Genomic DNA, 25,928 nt, shown 5'->3' on the forward strand with positions numbered 1-25,928 from the left:
AAACAAATTATAGGTAAACTGTAATCACAGTTCCTTACTTATAAAAAAAAGAGAATAAAAATCTTCACTTACTGAATCACAGCCGCCGAGATGCAGAGGAGGAGAGAGGAGTGCCACCAGGAATCTGTGGGATACAGAACCGCCGAGGCCCGAGAGGCAAAGGATGAGAGAGGAGCAAAGGGCAGAGTAGAGGCAAGACGAGACAGCGCCGCTGGGATTTCGATTTGGTGAGGACTGACAAGATGAGACAGCGACCAGCGACGGGGAAACCGACGACGATGAGCTGCTGAAGGCTGAAGCTGAGGGTCAGGGTCTCAGGGTCAGGGAAGGGTTAGGGATGGCTGCTGTTTGTGGGAAGGTAAACCTAATTTTCTATTCAAGTAACTATTTATACCATTTATAAATTTACAAAAATACCCTTAAAAAACAAGATGGCAGTCCGCCGGGCCAGCCTGCCCCACCCCGCCTTGGCCTACGGTTTTGGTGGTGCGATTTAGGCGGATTTTAAAATTTGGCGGGTTCAAAATCTCGTCCCGACCCGCCTTTTTTGGCAGTTTGACCCGGCGGGTTCGACCTGTTTTGCCACCCCTATCAATCAAGTTCTGTTGTTATCTAGGAGTGAAATTGTTAATGGCGTGTCCAATGTGGCAAACCTAGTACAGACTCTTAAGTTAACCGTTGGAAGCAAGATTTAAAAAGAAAATTAGGGTCCAATAAGTAAACCCTAATCCCCCAACATTGTTGTTCTTTGTCTTCTGAGAATGGCTCCTCAATCGTCTTCTCAAAGTTCGCGTAACGACAGCAAGACTCGTGGGAGAAGGAGGACGTGCTTTTGTGGGGAGAGACCAGTGTTGTGGATATCATCTATAGCAGAGAACCCTGTAAGAAGATTTTGGGGATGCGTAAACTATCAAGTAAGTCTCCTCTCTGCAGTCTCTTTTATTGCTCTTCCTTTTTGGCTGAGTTTTTGTTGTTGCTTTTGTTGTTGCCTTTGCTACAATCTTGATGGGGTTTCTGGTACTAGTTGTGCCAGCACTCTTCTTGCCCTGTTGAGCTGCATTATTTTACAACCAGTAACAAAAAATAGAGATATAAACAAATTGGTAATAATCAATTATATAGTCTAAATTATCTTCAATCCATAGAAGCATAGTCTAAATTGATATAAACAAATTTACCTTTTTTTACCGAGGCCTCTAACCTACGTTTTCTAGGGCAGGTTCTTTTGTTGTGACCAAGTGAAAAATGGTAGGAGCATTTTTGTTGTTGTCCAACCCTGGATAATTTAGACAGTGGTCCATTGTTCCGTGGCTCATCACCAGCCTTGTTCCTGCTTAATTTAGGGCGCCCTATTAGTTTCCTAAAGACTGGTGGCAGCGCATCATCATTCTGAGTCTAGTCCCATAGATTTGGTCCATTAACAGGGTAGATTACATGTTGATAACAATCCACATAGGTCTCTTTCTTTTAGTATTTGTTCACATAGTTCTTAACATCTAAACACATTTTCCTAATGCAACTCATGGCATGCTCACGAGGATAACCTGTTAGCTGAAACTTTCTACAGGAGCACTCATGGTTCTTTAAGTCCACAACAAATTTGTCCCTGTTACCGTAGCTGCTGGACACCTCATATTTGTCCCTACCCACATAGATGGCCATCCACTCCCCACCCTTATCAAACTCTCTTTCAATTTTCTTGTTTATTTTTGGCAAAATATCTCCAGCATATGTCAGTATACTTTGTCTATTATCAGCCCACCTATTCATAAAATAAACCCTAATATCTTCTAACATAGACACTATGGGTTTCTCTCTAGCCTCTACGATAATAGAGTTAAAACATTCACACATGTCATTTACAAGTGCATCACATCTAGGTAAATAATTAAACCTAGACTTGCTCCAATATTTAGCAGGGATCTCCATGAGATGCTTATAAGCTCCTTGATCAACCATTTAAATCTCCTTCATCCTTCTCTCCCACTCTTGGACATATGTTGCCTTTGTAGCCTTCCACCTAATCATTTTCAGTTGAACACTTGGGTACCTTTTTCTAAAACTTTTGTATAAGTGCCTGACACAAAATCTATTATCTATGCCAAGCAACAACTCATCAAAGGGAGGAATTAATCCCTTGGACACAAAATTTAAAAACAGAACAAGTCAATAACAGAATTTAAAAACAAAACAAATCAATAACATCACAATTTGAAGTAAAAACAGAATCAAGTACACAATTTGAAGTAAAAACTGCTTAATTTGAGGGTTACCTTTTGTTAGTCGCTCATGAATGTACACCTTCTGATTTTGTCAACACCCAAATCATCACATAAATTCAACAAAAACCAAGTCCATGAGTCGTTTGTCTCTGCTTCAACAATAGCATAGGCAATTGGCAAAATCTGATTGTTGGCATCCCATCCAATAACTGTTAGAAGTTGACCTCCATATGGAGTCTTGATGAAGCATCCATCAAGAGCAATCATGGGTCTGCACACCATGAAGCTCCTTTTGCAAGCATCCAAGCAGATATAGATCCTTTCAAACTGTGGTCTCATGTCCTTACCAGGGATTGATGTCTCTAATTGAAACTCAGGAGGTCTCTGAACTTGTTCCGAATAGTGGTACGCGGATTTGACCTCAGTAACTCGGCAGCATAGTCATGTATCCTCCTATATTGCTCTTCATAAGTACCATTAATCTCATCCAATGCTAATTGCTTCACTTTGGCAGCTTTGGTCTTTGTGAGGTTAACATTCCACTTGCTATGAGCCTTCCTCATCAAAGTTTTCAACTTGATCTTTGGGTTTTCACAAATCTTCTTCATAAATGCCTTGCTAAGCCATTGAGAACTCATGATTCCAATTTTGGTTGCCTTGCTGCATGTGTGTTTTTTGTAACAGCTGGGCAACTGCCATGTATCCTCCCTCTTCATCTTATGGCAGTATCACTACAACAATTTTGGCAGATAGCGGCGGAAATTTTGTGGTGAATAGTTGCGGTACATATCGCGGCGGTTAGGAGTGGGGCTGCAATCAGCCTTGTATTTAGTGGCAGTTTTTATAGAACTGCTGCTATATGTAACGTTGGGTGAATTATCATTTTACATTTTGCGATGATTTTCTTCCAACCACCGTAAAATGCGTATAACCACAAATTTCATTGTTTTCTTTTGTAATAACCATTTGGATCCTACCCATACCCTAGCCCCATTACAACCCTCAAAAGACCTCATAATATTTGCATTCATTCATCAAATATTAGTTGATTGTTAGATGACTTGCAAATCTTTGAGAAACATGATTAAAGGAGGATTGAGTGATTAAGCCTTAAACACTGAGCGACTAGAGTGTAAACACATCCTGTGAGGGGTTCAATCGCTCAATTCTATGTTTCCATTGCTTATCTTGTATCTTCTTGCAAGTTGTTGAACTTAATTTTGGAAATTTCAAATCAAATCTTTGGACATTGATCATATTGCTATATTTGCTTTGTCTTGGCCCTAAAGTTCTACTTTGGATTGATTGAGATTCTTTTGTTTATTTTTTGCCAAACTCAATAGGAATCATAGTATAGATATAGATAGATAGTATTTAGTGTAGTTGCATGCATATAAGTAGTTGCATTGAATAAATCATTTACCCCTTCATTCATCTCCTTTGGTTGTGTTTAGCATGAGGACATGCTAGGTTTAAGTGTGGGGGAATTGACGAGTCTATATTTTATGATATATTTTGGTTTGATTTGAGTGGATTTCATCACATAAACCCACATTTATTCATCTAAATAGCATGCTTTTGAGATTTCTCCCTAAATTGTGCTTGAAAGTGAAAACATGCTCTTTTGTGCTTAATTTGGTCAATTTTAATTCACTTTAATCTCATTTGGTTCCTTGATGTGTTTGTTAAGTGATTTCAGGTTTTCAAGGCAAGTTTGGGTTGAAGAAGTGAAGAAAGAGTATCAAAAAGGGGAGAAATCAGGAAGAAAATGAGATTTGGAAGCTGCTGCAAAGATGCGTACGCACAGTGATGCGTGCGTACGCACAACGGTGACTTCGTGCAAGGATGCGTACGCACCAAATGTCGTGCGTACGCACGATAGGAATTCTGCGCAACCGTGCGTATACATAGTAGGTCGTGCGTACGCACGCATGCATGCACGTGAGGTCATTAATGCAAATCGTTGGGGGCGATTTTTGGGCCTCCAAAACCCAGTCCAACTCATTTTCTAAAGCTATTTGAGGCCAACGTGAAGAGGAATGAAGGGGGGCAATTAGGGTTAGATTTTATATGGTTTTCTCTTAGTTTCTAGAGAGAGAAGCTCCCCCCTCTCTCTAGAATTAGGTTAGATTTAGTTTAATTTCCTTTAATTTATGTCTTTAATTCATGTTTTAATGTAGTTTCATTTATGTTTCTTTACTTTATTGTCCTTCCTCTCTTAGTTCTTCTTCTTAATTTCTCTTTTATGTCACTTTTCATGTTATGGATACTCTTTGTCAATTTTAATTTCATTTAATGCATTTATGTTTTATGTTCATTTATGGCTTTCTTTAGTTGTTGTTATGATTTTCTTGCTTTTGGTAGCTAGACTTTATTTTTAATGCATTTTAATATTATTTTATTCTCATGCACACCAAGTGTTTGATAAAATGCTTGGCTTAGTTTTTACTTAGTTTTTTCTCCACTCTTGGCTTGAATTTGATGACTTTGGTGATCCTTGAGTCATTGATATCCATTCTTGTTTGATATATTAGAGTAGTTAGTTGATTTGGTTTCCCTTGACTCTATGTGACCCCTTAGTGTTGACATAGGACTTAGGGATTGAAATTAACTATGCCTATTTGACTTATCTTCGATGTAAGGTTGACTAAGTAGGATTAACTCTTCATAATCATCATATGTTTGTGGTCAATGGCTAGGATAGGTAACCTTAGCTCTCAATTGCTTGTCAAGAGGTTTTCTTGCACCTTAAGTTTCCTTTCCTTGCATTTTATTGCTTTGACTTTTATTGCTTTGACTTTTAATTCCTTGCATGTTTGTTGCTTTGATGTTTAATTCCTTGCATGTTTAGTTTTCACACTCTTGGTTGAGAAATTGGGTATTTGGCTGGAATTGAGTTGTGGATGTCCATTCCGCATTATGTGAGAATAGTTAATTGGTTTGGTTTCCATTGACGCTAGTCTTTCACTAAGTAATTAGTGAGTTGACTAGGACTTATGGATTGAGATCAATTACACTTTTGACTAATTCTCAAGGAGGATTGACTTATTTGGATTGCTTCCACACAATTGCCACGTTTGTGGTCCACAACTAGGATAGGAATCCTAAATTCCCCAATTCTTGCCAAGAGTTGCCATTTACATTCCTTGCATTGCCTTTACTTGCTTTCCTTTACTTCCTTGCATGCTTGTTTCAATTCCTTACTATTTACATTTCTTGCTTTCTTGCTTTCATTCCCAATCCCCCATGCTTTCTCTCATAGCCAATAATTGTACATTTCATTGCAACTCCTAGGGAAGATGACCCGAGGTTGAATTACTCTCAGTTATTTTGTATTGAATTTATTATTTGATTGATGTTTAATTGTTGGGTTTAGACTATACTTGCAATGGACAAATTCTACTTTTAGTGTAAAAATCCAAACCCGTGCATTTGGGCTTCGTCACACCACTTCTTACAACTTGTTCACATCCATCAATCGGAAGCTGAGACTAACCATATATTGGAATTGGAATTCAATCTCCAAAGTTAAGGTACTTTTTTGCTCCTCTTCTCTCTACCTTATTTTATTTTAGATATCTTTTATATATCATTCAGCAGTAAGTAATGTATACTATCCAAATTTCTCTAGTTTAGCTCTATGAACACATAAAAAGAAGTAGCCAAATGAATATGCTTGCTATCTTAATCTTTAAGCCACTGTAATGTGCATCACAGCACCTTTCTTGTTCATATCCGGCTTGACCTTGAATGCGATGAACTGCCTCGGCTCCTAAAATTCGAACGATCCCTCTTTAACAAGGCCTCCAAATTCTAGAAGTTTATCAATGGCTTAACCTGGAAATAGTGTCGGCATTACAAATGACAATATCAATGTAGTATTGGTGAACTAGAGCTTTATATTTTTATCAATTAGAGTTTGTTCGGTACATGGATTAGACCATGTCTTAAAGTCCAATAATCAAAACTAGTTTCTTTTGGTATCTTTATTTAGTGATGTTAATTAATGTTTAAAAATGCCTTCACATTGTGATAAGGTCGTGTAATGTACATTAGATATGACTGCATGACATGGTACACAGTTCATCATCCACTTCTGTACCTGCTTATTTTTTCGTTTAGTATGAAACTTGGACAATTTAAAAAAAAAATTCTAATATTCTATTTATCATGATCTATCATGTAATGTGCCTTATAGTGTCCCATATAGATATTCTTTTTTTTTCCTAATATTGCTGTATAGTTTGTATTCTCTATTTGCTTTAAGGGTTTTTTAAGTTGTACTTGTCATTTGTCTAGTAATATTATTTTCTGTCAAGGTTTGTAAGAATGCCTAGGAAACCATGGTACAACATTATACGGGAACCCCCAAAAGATGTTGGAACTAATGCCGACACTGAGGAGACTACGGTAAGTGTTCGTGGTTAACATTTCTTTACGTAACCTTATGTGAAAATTATGTAGCCTTCAATTGTATCATTTTTCCGTTTTGTAACTTTTCGTGGAAACTTACCAGTTTATGAATTCAATTAATAATCATAATTTAATACTTTTTGTTCAATATAATTCTAAATGATTTCATATTGTCTTAAGGTTGGATCCATGACTAGAGGAGCTCAGATATCACGTGAGCAACCACATTATAGAGCTCCTCCATTTTTTTCCTCAGCTAATAGAGCTCCAATATCCCGTATCAATGAACCATTTCGTGTACCGCACAATGATAAAAGGCTTGCACCGTCAAGTACAGCTGATGACCCTTAAACTCCCACAGAACGCACAGAGACTCGTCATCACGATGAAGTGGCTGATCATCAACTAGAGGATGAGGATTACGACCCCGAGGCGGATGAAGTTCCATCCTTTGATGACCACATTGATGACTTGTTTGCTACCCAAGAAGCCGAAGATCATAACAACAACGAGAAACGTAAAGATACTGATTACTGGGAAGTTATTGTCATCGGTAAATTTTTTTCCTCCTATTTTTGTAAATAGTTATTTTGAAAGTCCTTTACTTCTATTTCCCTTTTGTGCAATGACTAGATAGTAATTTTTTTCTATACACTTTTTAGAGGACGGCATGAGAAAAGTGTCTAAGCTGAGCGTGAAGGAGGCTATAGCACTTCCTTCCAATACAAAGATAATATTCCCATTTAACAAAGTGTTGCAACCAATTGGTCAGGTAGCTGGATTATTAAGTGGTTTCTTAAGGAGTTTGGGAGCTGACTATTCACACTTTCCCATATATGAAGAGAGTTGGAAGCACGTAAATAAAGCTAAGAAGGAACATGCATACGACATGATTAAGGTACATCTTTTAGATTCAACATAGTAAGCAAATTTAGTATTTAATTTTTTTTGGGTAAGAACTTTTGAGAACTTTTGCATGGGTAAATTATATTACTGGTTATGTTTCCATATTTCGTTTTTCACATTTTTATGTCAGCATTCATATATCATACGTAACTGTGACTTCTTGTACTGGATTTGAGTGTTATACTTTTTCAATTTAAAGTAACCTGTTTTGGTTATGGATACTCTTCAAATTACCAGTCTTATGCTTGTTAATTAGTTTTGGTTAATGATAATGGCAACTAATTGCAGCGTGTCTTTCACTATGAGGACGATGCCGGAGGAAAAATAAAGCAGGAGATTATGCAAAGGATAGGAAAGAATTGGAAGGATACAAGACACAACTTGTATCATAAGTTTTACAAAGAAACAAGGACTCTTGAGGAAAATCTTAAGCATCGCCCATCAGGAATAGAAGAAAATCACTGGAAATGGTTCCTTGAATATCGCCAGAAAGAAGAAACAAAGGTAAGCCTTGGTATTTTTTATTATTTCCACAAAAACATACATGTGTATACATATTATAATCCTTACATTTTATATTCAACATCTTATTCTCATTTATATTTGTTCTTTTATTTGTTCATAGAAAAAATGTAAACAAAACACTTTAAATCGGAGTAAGCAGCTTTAGACACATACTGGGGGCTCCAAAACATTGGCAAGAAAAAAAAGGACAAAGTGGTGATAAGTAATTATTTGCATTAAGATTTTGATTAATCTTCCTGATTATGGTGTTGTTATTTACATAATTGTATCGACATCAATGATATAGGAGAAAGACCATGGAAGGCCCGTTGGTAGAGGAGAGTTGTTTATCATCACTCATAAGAAAAAAATGGCTCGTATATCCATCCCGATGCGCGTGTTGTTAGTGTAAGTAATGTCTAAAAATTTTAAACTTAGCTTATTGTATATATCAAGCTAATTTTAACTCATGCCTTTTCAGTTTCTTGTATATTTGTAGGAAGCAATTACGAACGTTGAGAGGCGGGAATAATTCTCTAAGCACCTTTCACAAAATGATTCGCTAGCACAAGTTCTTGGAAAGGAGCACCCAGGACGAGTTCGTGCCTTAGGTGAGCCAAATGAAGAGTATGAGAGGAGGATTGTAGAATTAATGGCTAAGATAGAAGAAGAGCAGGTGAAGAGACAGTCGATAAAGAAGGTTTTGGGATATCTAATCCAACAGCAAGGAGGCAATTTGCCGGCTGACGTTGCTACAGAGCTGGATTATTTGGGCAATACACCGACCTCGTCGCGCGCAAGGCCATCTTCATCTGGCAACCATGACTCACAACAAAAATAATGACTTTCAATCAATGTTATTAGATACTACTGAATTTGGTTGGTTTAGTGCTTTATGTTTATTTTCTTCAAATTATTGAATTTTACTTTATATTGAATGATGCACTTATGACAATCTCATTATATATGTTATGTTTGCATATATATAATTTGGTTTGTTATGTTATTTAGTTGTTTTATTTGGTTGGAAGTTCTTTAAATTAATTAGTTACTAATAAATTAAAGTTGAATAAACAGACTATTTTAAAAGAGGCAAAATAATATAAAAAAGGTAAAATTTTAATGGGAATCCTGAATTTGGCAGCGATTTCTAACTGCCGCAAAATAGCCATATTGTTCTTTTCCCTGGCATTTAGCGGCGGTTTGTAACCGCCACAAAATTGATATACCTTTCTCGAACCCCCTACGGCAGCAGCTAAAAACTGCTGCAAAACCATTTTTATTACGTGTAACGACCCAACTTCCAATACGTCATGACCGTACCAAGAGTAAGGCGTTACTAACCTGTTTTCCTCAATTAATATTTAATATTGAGCCTTTAGTTCGATACCGCGTTTCGATCTTTAATAAAAAGTCAAAAAAATTTGTTTACAACTCATTAAAATCATACATCACACATCACCAAGAAATACTAATCACGTAATTAATAATAATAATAAGCCTTATACAAGTAAATCAAAACAAAACTCAGATACAGCACCTATCCCTCTGTATAAAATACAAATTTTAAACAACAAGCGAGGAAACTCTATGAAAGTAATTTAGCCCATAAGTAAAGTTAATAATCGCCCGTAGCTTCAAGTTGATTCTTCGAACCTGTGTTACTGAAAGGGTGGAAGATATTAGGGTGAGAACAAACCACACGTTCTAAGTAGGGACGGGAATACCATCAGAGCAAAGAAATACTTGCAAATAGAATTAGGTTCATTTTAAAAGTAGTTCATCTTTGAAATAACCTTTTAAAAAAAATGCCTTATGGAAAGTATTACTTTGAAAAGCCGTAAAGAAACTTCTTTAGTTTACAAAATAGTACGATGAATAGTTTAAAATTGAAAAGAACCATAAGCGTATCAAAAGGGCTTCCTACTCAATAACCTACTCCACTCAAATCTGAAACCGGGTATAGTTACAACATACATTCTCAAGCTTTCATCCAACACTCTGTTCAGCCTATCTCTTTCCATTACCACAGTCTATCAGCATATCACTCAGCAATTCAGTATTAAACTCAATTTTCAGCAAACATCTGATTATCAATATCAAGTACAACCCTCAGTGTCACCACCACCAGCATGAGGGACCTCTCAGTTGTCAAACACAGACAAGACAAAGCAAGGCATACACAATTAGAGAGTACAGATAGAGCAATTAGGTCAATTAGCAGATAGATGCAATTACTCAATTAGGCAAACCCACAAATAAGATTCACACCCAAACAATACACACAAATGCAAATGATGCATGCCTGCCCTATGGCTGATGAGTCTCATCTGTCAGTTATAAAGCCAACCTGACAAGTCCTGGTAGCTAACCGTGGACGAAACACCAAACACGGAGCAAGTGGGACAACGCCGCAACCCTTGCATCTTACCCGCGTACCCGGAGCAGGGGACAACCTCACCACTGCCTCTTACCCAGGCGGTGTTACAGTTCTCGACTCGGAGCAAGTGGATAACACCACTGCATCTTACCCGGATTCACATTTAAAAACACATTTTCATTATCATTACAATTCATTTCCATACATCAATTCATTCACAATTCATACCCGGAGCAAGTGGATAACACCACTGCATCTTACCCGGTGTCCTTGCCTCTTACCCGGAGCAGGTGGATGACACCACTACGTCTTACCCGGAGGCATATCACAATCAAATTCATATTCATTATCATTTCAAAATCATAATCAACCTCATTCTCAATCTCGTATTCAATCTCATATTCAATCTCATTCTCAATCTCAATATTATTAAACTCGCCTATCGTCATCCTTCATCATCATATTTAATTACTATTCATCCTCACAATCACTCTTAGTCTCAAGCATATCCTTCAAACTCACACTCCTATTCCCAAACCCTTAAATTTATATTTAAATTACTGTTTTAAAGTCTCTGACTAGTTAACAAAAATCTCTTTTCGGTATTATGAAAAATCGAATAAGTTAAAATCATAAATCAATCAAATCATAGAAATTCGATTTTCTTTGAAATCCCTCAGAACATCCATATTCGAAATCTTAACCTAATCAACTCCAAATCCTTAGAAAAATTTCGGCAGCACCTCTCCTAAAAACTGGAGTCTGCCACGCATCATGGGTCCTGTCTTTTCAATCCCCAACACAACCAAAACCAGCCTTTCAATTTAACAATTCCAAATCCATTATTCAAAACCATTTATTATAAATTTCTATCAAAATTCCAAAATCAGTGTAGTCAATCAATTTTACCAAAAATTCAGGAATAATCAACTCCAAATTCTTTAGAAAAATTTCGGCAGCACCTCCCCTAAAAACTGGAGTGTGCCACCCATCACGGGTCCCCTCTTATCAACTTCAACTCAACAGAAACCAACGTTTCAAGTCAATGTTTTCAAATTCGTCATTTAAGACCAATCATTATCATTTTAAATCAAAGAAAACCAAAATCTAAAGATTCAACTCATTTCATCCAAAAATCCAGAAATCAACCAATTCGGTAACAACACAACATATCAATCTCAACAGAAAAATCATTCACATCACAGGCATTAATCTATTTGCATTAATCTACTAAACTCATCAGGTATTCAAAACCCCAAAACATTTTCTTATTAAAACAAACCCCTACCTCAAAGTTGAACCCCGTATAGGTTAATGCGTTAAGAGTCCTCTTTCTATTCTTAACTCGTGGCAGCAACCTCATTGATTCCCAGGGAATATCAACAGCGATAATCAAGGTTCACAGCAACGACAATTTATCTGACAAAAAATTGGAATTAACGCAAAATAGATATTAAACGAAATTACAACATAATTGACAGTAAAGTATTGCGGTAAAAAAGGAACAGAACCAAATAGTCTCCCCGCGAGAAACGAAGCAAGATGACACTGCATTGGCTTTTATTTTAATTATATAATTTCCAAAATTCGACCTTGTGATATGAACATCGCGAAATTCTCAATAATTTATAGCCTAATACTAGCGATAAGGGTTTCAAGGCTAGAATGACTCACTACGGCTAAAGAGGAATGAGACAACAGAGCGACAGCAGCTCCGGTAACTACCACGGGTGACGGCAGCGGCCCGAATCTTTGATAATAGCAGTTGTACAACCACGCAGTGTCAATAATATTCCCGGAATCAAAAGAACAATAACAAAACTCAAAACTCTTACCGGCGGTGGACCTCGGCCATGGTAATGGTGTTTCCCGGCACCATAGGCACGGTGGCGCGGCTGATTTCTCCTCCGGGAGTGGCTGTAACGGAATCAACTTCTTCTCCCTCCGTTCACGATCCCAATGTTTAGAAATCAATGCACATAAGATAAGAATCAAAATATGAAATCGGTACATGAGTATGTATTAAGAAAGAGAAAAAAATTGGGAACCCTAAGGAGGTTATAAATTATATAGAATATGTATATGTTATGTGAGGCCTTAGACTAATTAAGGATTCAACTTATAGCTCACTTAGCCTTATATATATACCCCTACCTTTACCTTGGCCCCATTACAACCTTTAAAAGACCTCATGATCTTTGTATGTCTATATTCAATATATGTTGATTGGTTAGATGAAGAACAAAGCTTTAGAAAGCAAGAATAGAAAAGAATAGAGTGATTAACCCCAAACACTGAGTGACTAGAGAGTAAACACAAATCCAGTGAGGGTTCAATAGCTCATCACTATATATCTCTGTTTAAATATTTAATTGTCTTGCAAGATTATGAAATATTTTAACCCAACTCAATTTTGACAGTGCTTTAACATGATCTAGGTTTGGCTGTACATATATAATTCTTTGAAAATATGAAATAAATTAACCACATGTAAGCTCTATATATATAGGTGGATGATAATTAAAAATTGCATGATTCATGTAGGTAGATTGCATTTAGAATAGATTGCATTGCATGAGATTCCACCATTCTAACTTTACCCTTTCTCTTGGATTTAGCATGAGGACATGCTATTGTTTAAGTGTGGGAAGGTTGATGAACCCATATTTTATGATGTATTTTGTGCTCAAATTGAGTGTTTCAATCAATTCTTCACCCACTTATTCATGTAAATTGCATGGTTTTACTTTCCCTTCCTTATATTATGATATATGTGAAAAACAGGTTTCCTATGCTTTAAAAATATTAATTTTTAATTACCCTTTACTATCATTCGATGCCGTGATTTGTGTGTTAAGTATTTTCAGATCTCATAGGGTAGGAATGACTTAAAGGAAAAAAAAGGAAACATACAAAAATGGAAGGAAAAGCACAAAAATGGAGTTTTGAAGAAAAGGCAGCGACGCGAACGCATGGACGACGCGAACGCGTGCCTAGCGCGAAAATGCAGCGATGCGAACGCGTGGATGACGCGGACGCGCGCCCTGAGCAGAACGCAATTGACGCGTACGCGTGACCGACGCGTACACGTGACAAGGAAAACTCCCAGATGACGCGAACGCGTGACTCACGCGAACGCGTGACTGACGCCACGTACAGGAATCTGCAAAAAACGCCCCAGCGATTTCTGGACCCTTTTTCGGCCCAAATCCAAGCCATACAGATTATAAGCCAGAGAATAGAGGAATCAAGGGATATACGTAGAACAACATTCATAATTTTAGGTTTTAGATGTAGTTTTAGAGAGAGAGAGGTTCTCTCCTCTCTCTCTTAGGATTTAGGATTATGATTTCTTTCAAGTTTAGGATTATTTCTCTTCAGTCACAGGTTTAATATTCCTTTAATTTACTTTCTAATTTTATTTACTTGATTACTTAATTAGATATTTATCTTTCAGATTTGGCTTATGAACCATTCATGTTATGATTTTCTTACTTAATATATTTTGAGGTATTTCAGAATTAAGATTGATTTGCTTTATTTATGTTACAAATGATTTCAATTCAAATTAGATTTATTTTCCCCTCTTGGCTTTGGTTAAGTACTTAGCAACACTTGAGTTATCAAACTCAGCTGTTGAATGAAATTGGAATTCTTTGCTGATTAATTTGCACTCCGATAACTCTAGTCTTTCCATAGAAGTTGACTAGGACCTGAGGATCAAATTAATTTGTCCACTTGACTTTTCTCTGTTTAGCAAAGGTTAAATTAAAAGTGGGAGCAGAATCCAATTCCCTTCACACCTGATAAGGACAACTAGGATAGGACGTCTAGTTCTTATACCTTGCCAAGAGTTTTATTATTTATTTAAATTAATTCCTTACAATTTACTTTCTTGCCATTTACTATTCTTGCTTTTTATCTTATACATTAAAAAAATCCAAAAATATACTTTTTCTATAACCAATAATAAATCATTTTGCCCTGCAACTCCTTGAGAAGACAACCCGATGTTTGAATACTTCGGTTATAAATTTATTTGGGTTTTGTTACTTGTGACAACCAAACTTTTGTATGAAAGGATGATTGCTTGGTTTAGAAACTATACTTGCAACGAGGATTTATTGTAAATTCTAAACCATCAATCTTCAGTTCATCAATTCCTATCTACATACATTATCCCAACCCCCCATTTATACTCCTTCATGTTCTTCAAATTCTTGTGCATAGGGTACTTCCTCAACAAGGGATCTCCTTCATTATCATTTACAGGGACATCCCATAATTCCTCACTCTCATATCCATCATCTTCATCCCTTAGTCTAACAGCCACCACTTTCTCCTTTCCCTTAGTAATACTAGCACTGAAATCTCCTTGCACTCTCTTAGCTGGAACACTCTATTTCATCTTTTGGGAATCCTTTATAGTTGTGATATCAAAATCATACAAACCCTCATCACCATTCCAATCATCATCACTGTCATCAAAAGCTACTTCTATTGCACTATCTTCAGAGCTATTTTCACTCCACTGTTCATCACTATCTGCTTCATCAGTGGAATCATCATTCTCTGGCTGGTAGTCATAATTCTCAGATTCATCATCACCTGAAGAATCTAACCTCTCTACAAATATAGAATCCTTCTCCAACATAGAAGTTTGGGCTTTTGTCACAACCTTGGGCTTCTTACCCACCTTGGCCTGTTCAAATGATTGGGCCTTATGCAGTACAATTGGACCAGGCCCAATAGTCTTTACAATGGGTGCACCAGCCTCACCATCATCTATCTCTTGAACTTCCTCAATTATACAGCCTTTCCTAGCAGTAACACCATCTTTGTGAACAATAAAAAGTGCCACCATGTTGTCCCCCAATCCAATTCTGGCCATCTCCATTGCATCCTTGTCTGTCAGAAGCATCCCCAGTTCTTCTTCTATTTTCTCTTTTGGAGACTTATACCACATTGCAGTGATGTTCTCTGCCAAATATCCCTATTCTACTGCTATCTTAGTAGCCTCGAACCTACTCCACCTATCTTCATCACAGTAGTCCAGTATCGAAGTCTCACCCACCACATAGTGTAAAGGTTCACCATTAAAGCCAAACTTTCTCCCATGGTGTATCTTGACACTAAAATAACTCATTATCCCAATAACCTGTCAGACAAACATAACATACTAAATAAAATTCTCACATTGATCAACAATAATCGAAAGGCATAAATTCAATCACTAGGGCAAAATAAAAACTTTCAAAACAAAACAAGAAACAAATATTGAACTATAAAATAATACAATCACACACACAACATCATCACATATCAACATGCATTAACATGAAAACCAAATGGGTTGAGGAGATTTGATAAAGGAATACCTGACACGATTTTCTTCCGGATACGAAGGGTTTCAAACTAACTGCTTTGGTAGAATTTGAATGTTACTGAATGACAATGTCACCTCTCTAGCTTCAAATCACAACTGTGAGTGACGATCAATAGGGTTTGAGGGTTTTTTTTTTCGTGTCGTGCTTCACAAGAAGAAGAGTCAGTCTCAGAGTAAGTATGCATTCTATCTTAACGCAGAAATCATCACACGTCTATTAACCCCTACCCCTTCAGTTTGCCACGTCAAACATGGCGTTAACAATTTCACTCCCACTTAACAGTAGGACTTGATTGATGCTAATTAAAACTATTTTAGACGTAAATAGGACACTCTAAACATTGGGACTAAAATAGAAAATTCACCCCAAACGTAGGGGACCAATTTAGTACTTTACCCTAAAATTAATGTGATTCATGTTGATTATAACACTAATAAGATTTATGAAGTGGGCCAAAAAAAAAAACAAAACGAAATTTATTACCCCTCTTTCCCTAAAAGAATGTCTTCGCACCTCATTTTTACCCATTATTTTACGTCATTTTTAACATTTAAGTATTTAATATCCATACAAAAATTTGATTCCAAACATATATTTTTTAAATTTGTAATATTAAATAATAATTTTTTGTTTTATTATTTTTATTTTTTTATATTCAGACAATTCAATACTAGGTTGTTAACTATGTGTATTCATATAAACATGTAAATTATTATTACAAACTCTAAATCCTAAACCCTAACATCTTACCTTTATCCCCTAATCCTAAACCCTAAATCATAAATTATACACATCAAAATCATACCTTAACCCCAAAACCATTAAACCTTAAATGTAGACCCTCAACACAAACCCTATCTACTAATTCTTAATATCTAAACTCATAACCATCAATCATAAACCACAAACTTTATACACTAAGTTTAAAAAAATTCCAAATTTTCATTATTAAAATACTATTTAACTCTACATAATTTTGACTACACCATATGAAATCTCCTCAGAGCCTACACTAGTGAGTACTCAATGAATAGAACTTAACAATTTATACCAACAACTATAATTTTTGGTCAAACAACATGCACAAACCAATCCATTTTCCATCCACACATTATCAACCCAAACCCAATTTTTATTTGATAAAAAGCAATACTATAACTAAACACACAGAAGGTTACAAAAGTCCCCCCTCAAACTAACAAAAATCATGGTTGAAACAAAAAAATCCCAATAACCTAAATCAACACAATTAGTGAATAACTAATACTCACCCTCCTTAACCATAAAACAGCATCACAAACCAAATGTCTGACACATGCTAGACTTTGCCAGTGCGTATAAAGATATCATTATCAGGCGTCATTTTTTCATTGGTCCATGCACATTCTTCATGTGAAAAAGAATATAGCTTTCCTTACTATAGCATTAGCCGTTATTGCTGATGTTAATAAGAACAAAATAGTTTTTTGCAAATAATAATAATTAAATTATTCTTTGATATTTAATATTATGGTTTTGTAGCTAATAATAATGATGATGATGACGATGATATTATATTTGATGTTTAAAAGATTAGGGTCATGTTTAATGTTATAATTTTCATTAATAATAATAAATAATAATTTTTTAATATTATAATGTACTAATATTATAATTTTGTTTTAATAATAAAAAACAAGGAAAGATGTTTCCAATTTTAACAAATATAATATAATATATTGTCTTAATTTGTTGAATAGAAAACCCTTATTTTATGGTTTCATTGAGCGGGATATATATAGCTTGGCTTGTGTGGCTTGTGCATAGAGAAAGTATAATACCCTACCACGCAGAGCCTTCTCCTTAAGTCATAAGACAGAGGTGGCGAGGTATTACGACCTCTAAAAATAAAATTTAGTACATATAGTATTGTGAAAGATGTTTGTAACTAGGAGCCTTTGAAAAAAAGGGATAAAACAAAACCGTTAAATTGAAAAGCGCAACACTCCGATCGATAACGTAATGAACACATAAAGGGTAAACCAACGCGAAAATATACATAAAGAGTGCCAAAAAGACAAATATCCAAAACTCAAGATCTGGTTGCGAAGAAAGCCGGTCCGAGCATAGAAGTATATACAAATATAGTTAAAGCAAGAAACCCAAAGGAAACCCAAAGGGCGAAAAATAACCTATTCTCCAAAACAACCTCTAAGAGGAGTCAAAACAGTATATATATACATATACATTATTTAGTGGAGATAAAAGTATCTAAGTGAAAACACAAAACCAAAGTAAAGTCCCGAGAATCAAGGATCTTCGCTAATCCAAAAGTCTCCAGCATGCCTCAGCGAGAAGCCTCACGTCCTGCATCTGAAAACCACAAAATCCGCATGGGTGAGAACCAGAGGTTCTCAGTATGGTAACAGTGCCCACATATCTAACATGTAATGTCCTGGGAAAGCCGAAGGCAATCCTAGAACTTCCAACAGATAATTCAAAGCTTATAAATAGACTAAATCATAAATGGCAACTGACTAAAGATCTTCAGTCTAACTAATACTTCCCTTTCCAAATCCTTCAGACCTCCCAACCACCAACAGTAATATAATATGGCAAACACAATTATATCAGACATGGAGATATACAAATAGAAAACAGATATGGCATTTAGACAATTAGCAAGTAATATGCATTCAATTAGGCAATTCCAAACAATTCACATAATATGCATATGATGTATTCCTGTCCTAATGACTGATGATATCATTTGTCAGTTATATAGCCAACCCGACAAGTCCTGGTAGCTAACCATTGGACTGTCCCTCTGTCGTGAATCTCCAACTCGAGTTATTCACAACATAAGTCATAATTCATATCCAACACCCTCAATGGTGTATATTCACGAGGGCGAGCTCATCCGAAACTTTCACAGTGTCCGGCCACACTTACGACATAGGGTCAGCAGAGTATCGAGTCTCCACCTGGAGCACATGGTGGCTAGCCACTGCTTTCTCCCAGGGAAACTCGTATCTTAGATAGTGGAAGTGCAACATTCACATTTCATTCAATACGCATATATGCAATTATACTCAGCCATAATTCAATAATGGCTCAGCCATAACTCGGCAATATCTCAGCCATTCGGCTCATAATACAATCCATAACCAGCCAATTCGTTAACAATTACAGCCCTTCGGCTCATGACATATCAAGCACTTCCACATTCATCCTCTGTATCTCATACAATGATCCTTGATCATCGTTCATCATTAAATCTCCCCTTACTTCATCCACAAGTTACCACATTCCCTAGCTCATTCCCATTGCTAGGCATATCATAATAATTTAAGACATAAGGGATGAGATCGGAGGCTTAGAAGTATGAAATTTGGCTTTGAAAACTCAAAAATCAACTTTAGAATGAAAACAGGGTCACGCGTGCGCGTCGCCCACGCGCACACGTTGATGGGAGAAAAGCCAAGTGATGCCTATGCGTCAGCCACGCGTACGCGTGGGTGCGTTTTGTGCCCCAGGCACAAAACCAGCACAACTCAGGCACAACTCTCGGGAATTTTGGCTGGGCAACTGATTTAGCACATCGACGCGTACGCGTTGGCCATGCGCACGTGTGGGTAGTGAATATTTGAAAACGACGCGTGCGCGTCGGCCACGCATACGCGTGGGAGTGCATTCTACCAAAGTTTCAAATCCCAATCTTCCGACAGGTATAACTTCTCCATTTTAAATCATTTTTCACTCGTTCTTCGAACGTCATAACCACCCCGGATCCAATTTCATTTCTAAACAAATTTGGCACAAATCGAGGATCCGGATTCCAAGTTACGCTCCGTCAAAGTATGCCCAAAAACCATATTTTCATTCAAAACTACAAAGTACCATTTTCAAAACAAACCAATTCCAACCCTTTTTAAAATCAAGGAAAACATACCAAAAATCAACTCAAGCCTCTTTAACTCATACATTGACATTCTTATCAAGTTCACAAAATTACCATCCCACCATTTTAATCCATCTCACTCAAATAGATCAATATCAAACACATTATCATGTCATATACTCTTCCCCATCCCAATTTCCAACAACACCATATCTAATCAACCATCATTACATACAATCAATATCACCCCCACCATCAACTTGGTTTTACTCACAATTCAACCTCAACCAATCATCAAGTATATATCAAAACATGCATAATTCTCATGCATCATACCATCAAAACATCAATATTCATATTCACATATATGACCACACAATATATCTTGACCATTCAATAACATCAACAATTCAATTCCTATCTTAGGACCTCTAGCCTAAGTTTTCACACCACATTATATTTTAGATACAAGAAATCGAGACCATACCTTAGCCGATTTCCCCGCTCAACCGGGAGCACTTCCAAATCGCTTTTCCACAAGCTCTCAACACCTCTAAGAACAGATTTTTAGCATACCAAAGCCCTTTTTCAAGCTTCCCAAAATCTCAACCAAGCTTCAATATTCACATACACACTACCTAAGCTACAATCATCATATTCAAACACAACAACTCAATACCCAAACATCATAAACCAACAATTTCACTAGGGTTGAGAATCTTACCACACCCAAGGATCAAGGAGACAAGATTACTCTTCTCCTTCAAGCTAGTTGGGTCCTATAACATCAAAGAGCCCAAAATCTCAACACTTTTTTCCAATAAATTCGAATTTAAGGCTGAGAAAACTGGACTAATTTCGTGGCATACTTCAAGAGTAAAGTAGTGGTTTTTTAGAGCTCTTCACGGTGAACGCGTGGCCACGAACGGTTCGGCAATCGGAGCTCTGGATCAAAAGTTATGGTGGTTTGGAGATCAAATGAGAGGTAGAACTTTGAGAGAGTGTTCTTCCCCTCCCATTCTCAATTTCAGCGTCCTTGAGGGTTTAGAGAGGAGAGAGAGTGTTGAAATGAGGGTTTTAGGTTTAGTTTGGTTGGGCCAAGGGCCCAATATGGGTCCGGTTGGCCCGGTTTGGTCTGTTCGGTCCAATCTTGGGCCGATTTCTATAAAATTAGTATCAAAATTCTCGTTTTAATCTCCTCTATCATATTAAGCCATAAAAATTACATTTTTGGCTTTCTAGAATATATTCTAATTTATGGGTTAATTAGTCATTAATTAACCGGGTTTTACATAAAGAGACATCTTTTGAGAGAGGGACTTGTCCCGACAAACAATCTTTGTGAAAAGGAGAACGAATGGATATTGGATCGTATTGCTTCTACATGGTGTGCAGGGGACGAGTCCTCAACATCTACTATTCATGGGGCGACTGTAAGAATGAAGTGCATGGCTTCAAGGACGCAGAGTTCAAGGGTTTTTGCATCTTTAGAGTGGCCCAATTGTGGTTTGCAATGGCTGATTTACCGATATTGTCGCCTCTGCCTTTGGAACTTTTGCTTGCAGAGAATCTTCCCCCAGCACTGCCACAACAACCATTAGCTTTGTCGACATAGTTCAATGCCATGCAAGTAGGCCCGACGGTGGGAAAGTCATCACAAGCCTCAACCATTCGTTGTTCACGAAAATTGTTGGCCAATGGTAAGTGTTGATTTGTGTGTTGTTTGTGTGTTATGGCATGTTACACTTTTGTTATTTAGTTGGGTTAGCATCTGAAAATATTTTGTGGCTTTTTGTTATGCTGATGATGCTGCAAGTTTGGATCTTGTTCCCGAAACAATGGGAAATGAATTTGTTGTGGTTTAAGACATGGAAGTGTACCTCATCCATGTGTGCTGCCAGCTAAAGTTTAATTATCCTGTGTTTAGCAGCTGGGAGTTTTATTCAGACAGTGGGGAGCAGTTGCATGGCTACTAAGTAACACTAGAATGCCAGCAGCACGCCATTAATTGAGTCATAGATGGTGGGTTCTCAATGGATGAAGGCAATGCGAGACAGGATGCAGCGTTTAAGATGTTAGAGAAGGTGTTAACCATTATTGGGAAGAACATCTATGATTACAACTACAGAACTATTACGGGATCTAGAATAGGAGAATCAGAAGCTTAGGTCCAAGCTAGACATGTTTAACGAGCTGTTTGATAGTTGATTTGTACGTTTATTTTGTGTGTTGGTTTCTCTATTTGATTTATGGGTTACTTTTGTGCTTTAATGTGTTTATCTTTAGTATTTAGTCATGTTTATGTTTGGCTTTAGTGTTGTTAATGTTCAAGTGGACTATTGTTATGTGGGTTAGGACGATTATGTTTCGGGAAGAGCTTTGGTTTCGACTACGATTGAATGTTGTTCGGTGAACTTAGTAAGATTATGTTAATGTTAATGTTAATGTTAATTATAGATATTTTAGGAGTTTTATGTCTTTAAATTTAATTTATTTAAATTAATTGATGAAGTAGAAAGTAAAATGAAGCATGTTGCTAGCAAATAGGGTGTGATTGACTTATTTAATAAGAAGAGAAGGGTTGCAATGTTCTGTCTTGTCAATCTTTTTTTGAAGTTCTCGTAGGCTGTGTTTGTTTTTGTGGACAGGATATAGAGACATGGACAATACATATATAAAACGTGTTTGGACAGAGAGACATGAATACTAGACACAGTGTCTCCGGAACACTTTTTTTCATTTTTGTGTCCACTTTTAAATGAAGGACACTGATGGACACGGAATTAGGAAGGTGGACATGGGATTTTTAATGAAATTTTCCTCTTTTTTCCATAGATATTTTTCATTATTCTACTATTACTCCTTTTTATTATCTTGTGAAAAACCCTAACCTAAAATTTTTTGCACCGTCATTTCTAGGTACTCTCTTCTTCTTTTGCTCTCTCTTTCTATTCTTCGTCTTCTTCTTGCTCTTTCTGTTGTCGTCTTCTACTTCGTTCTGTTCTTCCTCTTCTTTCACTTTTTTCGCAGTAATATCTTCTTCTTGCTCTCTGTTACTATCTCTCTTTCTTCTTCTTCTTCTTTTTTCTGATTTTGTATCTTCTTTTCTCTTTCAGATTCTGTATCTTCTTTTCTTTTTTTGATTCTTTTCTTGTTTTTTTATCTTCTTCTCTTTTTTTATTTTGTATCTTCTTTTCTTTTTTTGATTTTTCATTGGTTTTTTGTGTGCTGTATTTAATAACAATATTTCAACAGGAAATTACTGCTTGTTCTTGTTATAATTTTTGGAAGCCTGTTCTTCTCTTTATCAGTCACGTAACCAGGTATTACTATGCCTCTCCCCTTATTGCTTCTTATTTTTGTTTTTATTTTTCTATTCAAAAGAATTTTGTTCTACTTTGTCTTCATTTTTATTTTTTTATGATTTTTCGATCTGAAAATCATATAAGAAGAAGATCTACATTCTTTTCTTTCACAGAATCTTAAATGTTTACAATGATAGTGTGAATGAATGAATGAAAAAATTGTTTTGAATTTTAATATGTTGATGTATTTTGTTTATAATGAAAGAATGAATGGAAAAATTGTATTGAATTTGTCTCTTGTTATTAGTTTGAACTAAAAATTAAAATTATTAGTGAGTTATGTTGTTGTTGCTCTTATTGCTGCTGTTCTTATTGTTGCTGATAATTTTTAGTATGTGTTAATTATATAAGTTGTTTTTTATGTGCTGATTAGGGAAGAATGTAACCATTGGACCGCTCTAAGCAATTTATACGATTTTTTTTAATTTTATGATTCAGGCTGAGGTTGAAGCAGTTACAATATTAGTTTTGATGTTTGCATTTTTGTATTTGAGAAATAGGAGAAGAGGACATTTGTTGATTAGGAATAGAGAAATTAATACTAATCCCTTAAGACAGAATATATTAAACCGCATAATAGGAGGGGCGATAGAAATTGTATTTGGGAATTAAGGATGAGCGTAGATGCATTAGGAAGATGTGTGAGTTACTAAAAGTTCAAGGTGGATTAAGAGATGAATGTCGTGTAAGTATACATGAGCAAGTGATTATGTTTTTAATAATACTAGCTCATCATAAAAAAATCCAAGATTCATGTTAAATTTTATAGGTCAAGAAAAACAATAAGTAGGTATTTCAATAAGGTGTTATCCTCGGTCATACGTGTCCTAAGTCTATTGTTTGCAAAAGTTGTTCCTGTTCCAGATGGCTGCATAGATCCCAGATGAAAATGATTCAAGGTAAATAAAGTGAATAATTGAGGTAGTGGTTTTGTATAATCTATAATTTTGTATAGAATTAGTCTTGATACTTCAAATTCTTTAGTTTAGGATTGTCTAGGAGCATTAGATAGAACATATATAGATGTGATTGTCCCTGAAAAAGGTAAATCAAGATACCAAACAAGAAAGAGTAAAATATCAACTAATGTCCTAGGCGTATGCAATCGAGATATGAATTTCGTGTACGTACTTAGTGGATGGGAAGGATCCAATTCTGATTCAACAATCCTTAGAGATGTCATTTCATGTCGTAATAACCTCAAGATACCAAGTGGTATGTACTTCTTAATGTTTAGGTAACAAAAACATTTCAATGTTTTTAGTTCATACAAATACCTTAGTCCTCAAAATGTATCTCTTTCAATTTATAGGAAATTATTATTTAGTGGATGCGGGTCATACTAATTGCAAGAAATTTCTAGCACCATATAAGCATACTCGATACCACATACAAGAATAGGCTCATGGTAGAAATGCTCATAGGAATTTTCGATAATATTTTAACAAGAACTCTTCGGTTAGGAACATTATTGAGTGTTGTTTTGGTTTACTGAAGAAGAGATGGGCAATTTTGAGGAGTCTTTGTTTCTACAAAATTAAGATACAAAATAAAATAATTATTGCTTGTTGTCTGCTGCAAACTTTATTCGGTTTAATATGAACTTCGACCCTGAAGAGGACACACTACTTGAGGAGGAACAAGTGCTTATTGGAAAGGAGCATGGTGGTAACAAAGATGGCGATGATGACATGATTGAGAGTGTAGAAGGTAGCAATGAATGGACTGCTTGGCGAGTCAATTTAGCAAACGAAATGTACAATGAGTGGATGAATTGCCAAATCAATTAGTTAATTTATTTGTTGTATGTGTGTTTTATTAGAATCTTTCAATTTGTTTGGTTGGACGTTGTTGTAAGACCTAATTGTAAAACTTTAATTATATGAATTACATGTAGCACTTTATTAAATGTATTCTATTTTATAAGTTATTACAATGATGACATCATGTATATGCGATGTTTATTTGAATTTTGATTGAGTTAATCTAGATTATAGGAAAAAAATGGACAGACATGTCTGGACTAACGAAAAGACGAAGGCATTTGTCGATTTTATGAGGAGCTTGTCATTGAAGGAAGAAGAGCTTATGCGGGTCAATTTAGACCTGGATCTGTTGAGAAGCTTGCTACAAAAATGAATGAGAAATTTTTAGGTGGTAGCTTTCAAATAAGTCATTGCAAGAAAAAAGTTAAAAGGCTAAAACAGAAGTATCAATTTGCAGTTGACATGGCAGACTGTAGCAGTTTTGGATGGGATGATGTGAAGCAATGTATGGTTATGGACAATAAGGAGATCCTAGCTACATATTTGAAGGTTGGTTTACTAGTTTGACTTTACTGAATTATTTATATTCTGTTCAACATCTATTTCTATCCTTCTATGATATTATTGTAATTTCTTTCCCTAGAAACAAGGACAAAGGTTGTATACTCCAGGGAAGTCCTTTCCTCTTTATCCGTGTTTGGAAAAAATATTTTGTAAAAAAAGAGCAAGTGGAGTGGATGCTGTAAGTGGCAATGATGTTGAAAAAGAAGTACAAAAAGATGGAGATAAAGAAATGGATGACGAAGAATTTTTTATGTTTAACTCAAATCATGATTTCTGTTCAACATCTATTTCTATCCTTCTATGATATTATTGTAATTCCTTTCCCTAGAAACAAGGACAAAGGTTGTATACTCCAGGGAAGTCCTTTCCTCTTTATCCGTGTTTGGAGAAAATATTTTGTAAAAAAAGAGCAAGTGGATTGGATGCTGTAAGTGGCAATGACGTTGAAAAAGAAGTACAAAAAGATGGAGATGAAGAAATGGATGACGAAGAATTTTTTATGTTTAACTCAAATCATGATTTCAGTGAATCTCTTCCCTAA

General features: G+C 36.0%; 2 protein-coding genes across 2 annotated transcripts; one reads left to right on the plus strand and one right to left on the minus strand.

Annotated features, from left to right (window-relative positions):
* Positions 1-860: 860 nt before the first annotated feature.
* LOC107611599 (uncharacterized) lies at positions 861-2,860 on the minus strand. The gene is made up of 5 exons (XM_016313509.1): positions 2,643-2,860; positions 2,302-2,493; positions 1,483-1,762; positions 1,179-1,395; positions 861-1,054 (listed from the first exon to the last, which is right to left on the minus strand). Exons 1-5 carry the CDS (start codon positions 2,858-2,860, stop codon positions 861-863), a joined length of 1,101 nt encoding a protein of 366 aa, XP_016168995.1.
* A 21,795-nt stretch (positions 2,861-24,655) lies between these two features.
* On the plus strand, positions 24,656-25,928 carry LOC148549818 (uncharacterized). Its single transcript, XM_088495796.1, has 3 exons — positions 24,656-24,767; positions 25,092-25,372; positions 25,716-25,928. The coding sequence occupies exons 1-3, from the start codon at positions 24,656-24,658 to the stop codon at positions 25,926-25,928; spliced, it is 606 nt and encodes a 201-aa protein (XP_088351922.1).

The sequence above is a fragment of the Arachis ipaensis genome, chromosome B8 (genome assembly GCF_059453495.1).
Source record: "Arachis ipaensis isolate K30076 ecotype BB chromosome B8, ASM5945349v1, whole genome shotgun sequence".
Taxonomy (NCBI): Eukaryota; Viridiplantae; Streptophyta; class Magnoliopsida; order Fabales; family Fabaceae; genus Arachis; species Arachis ipaensis.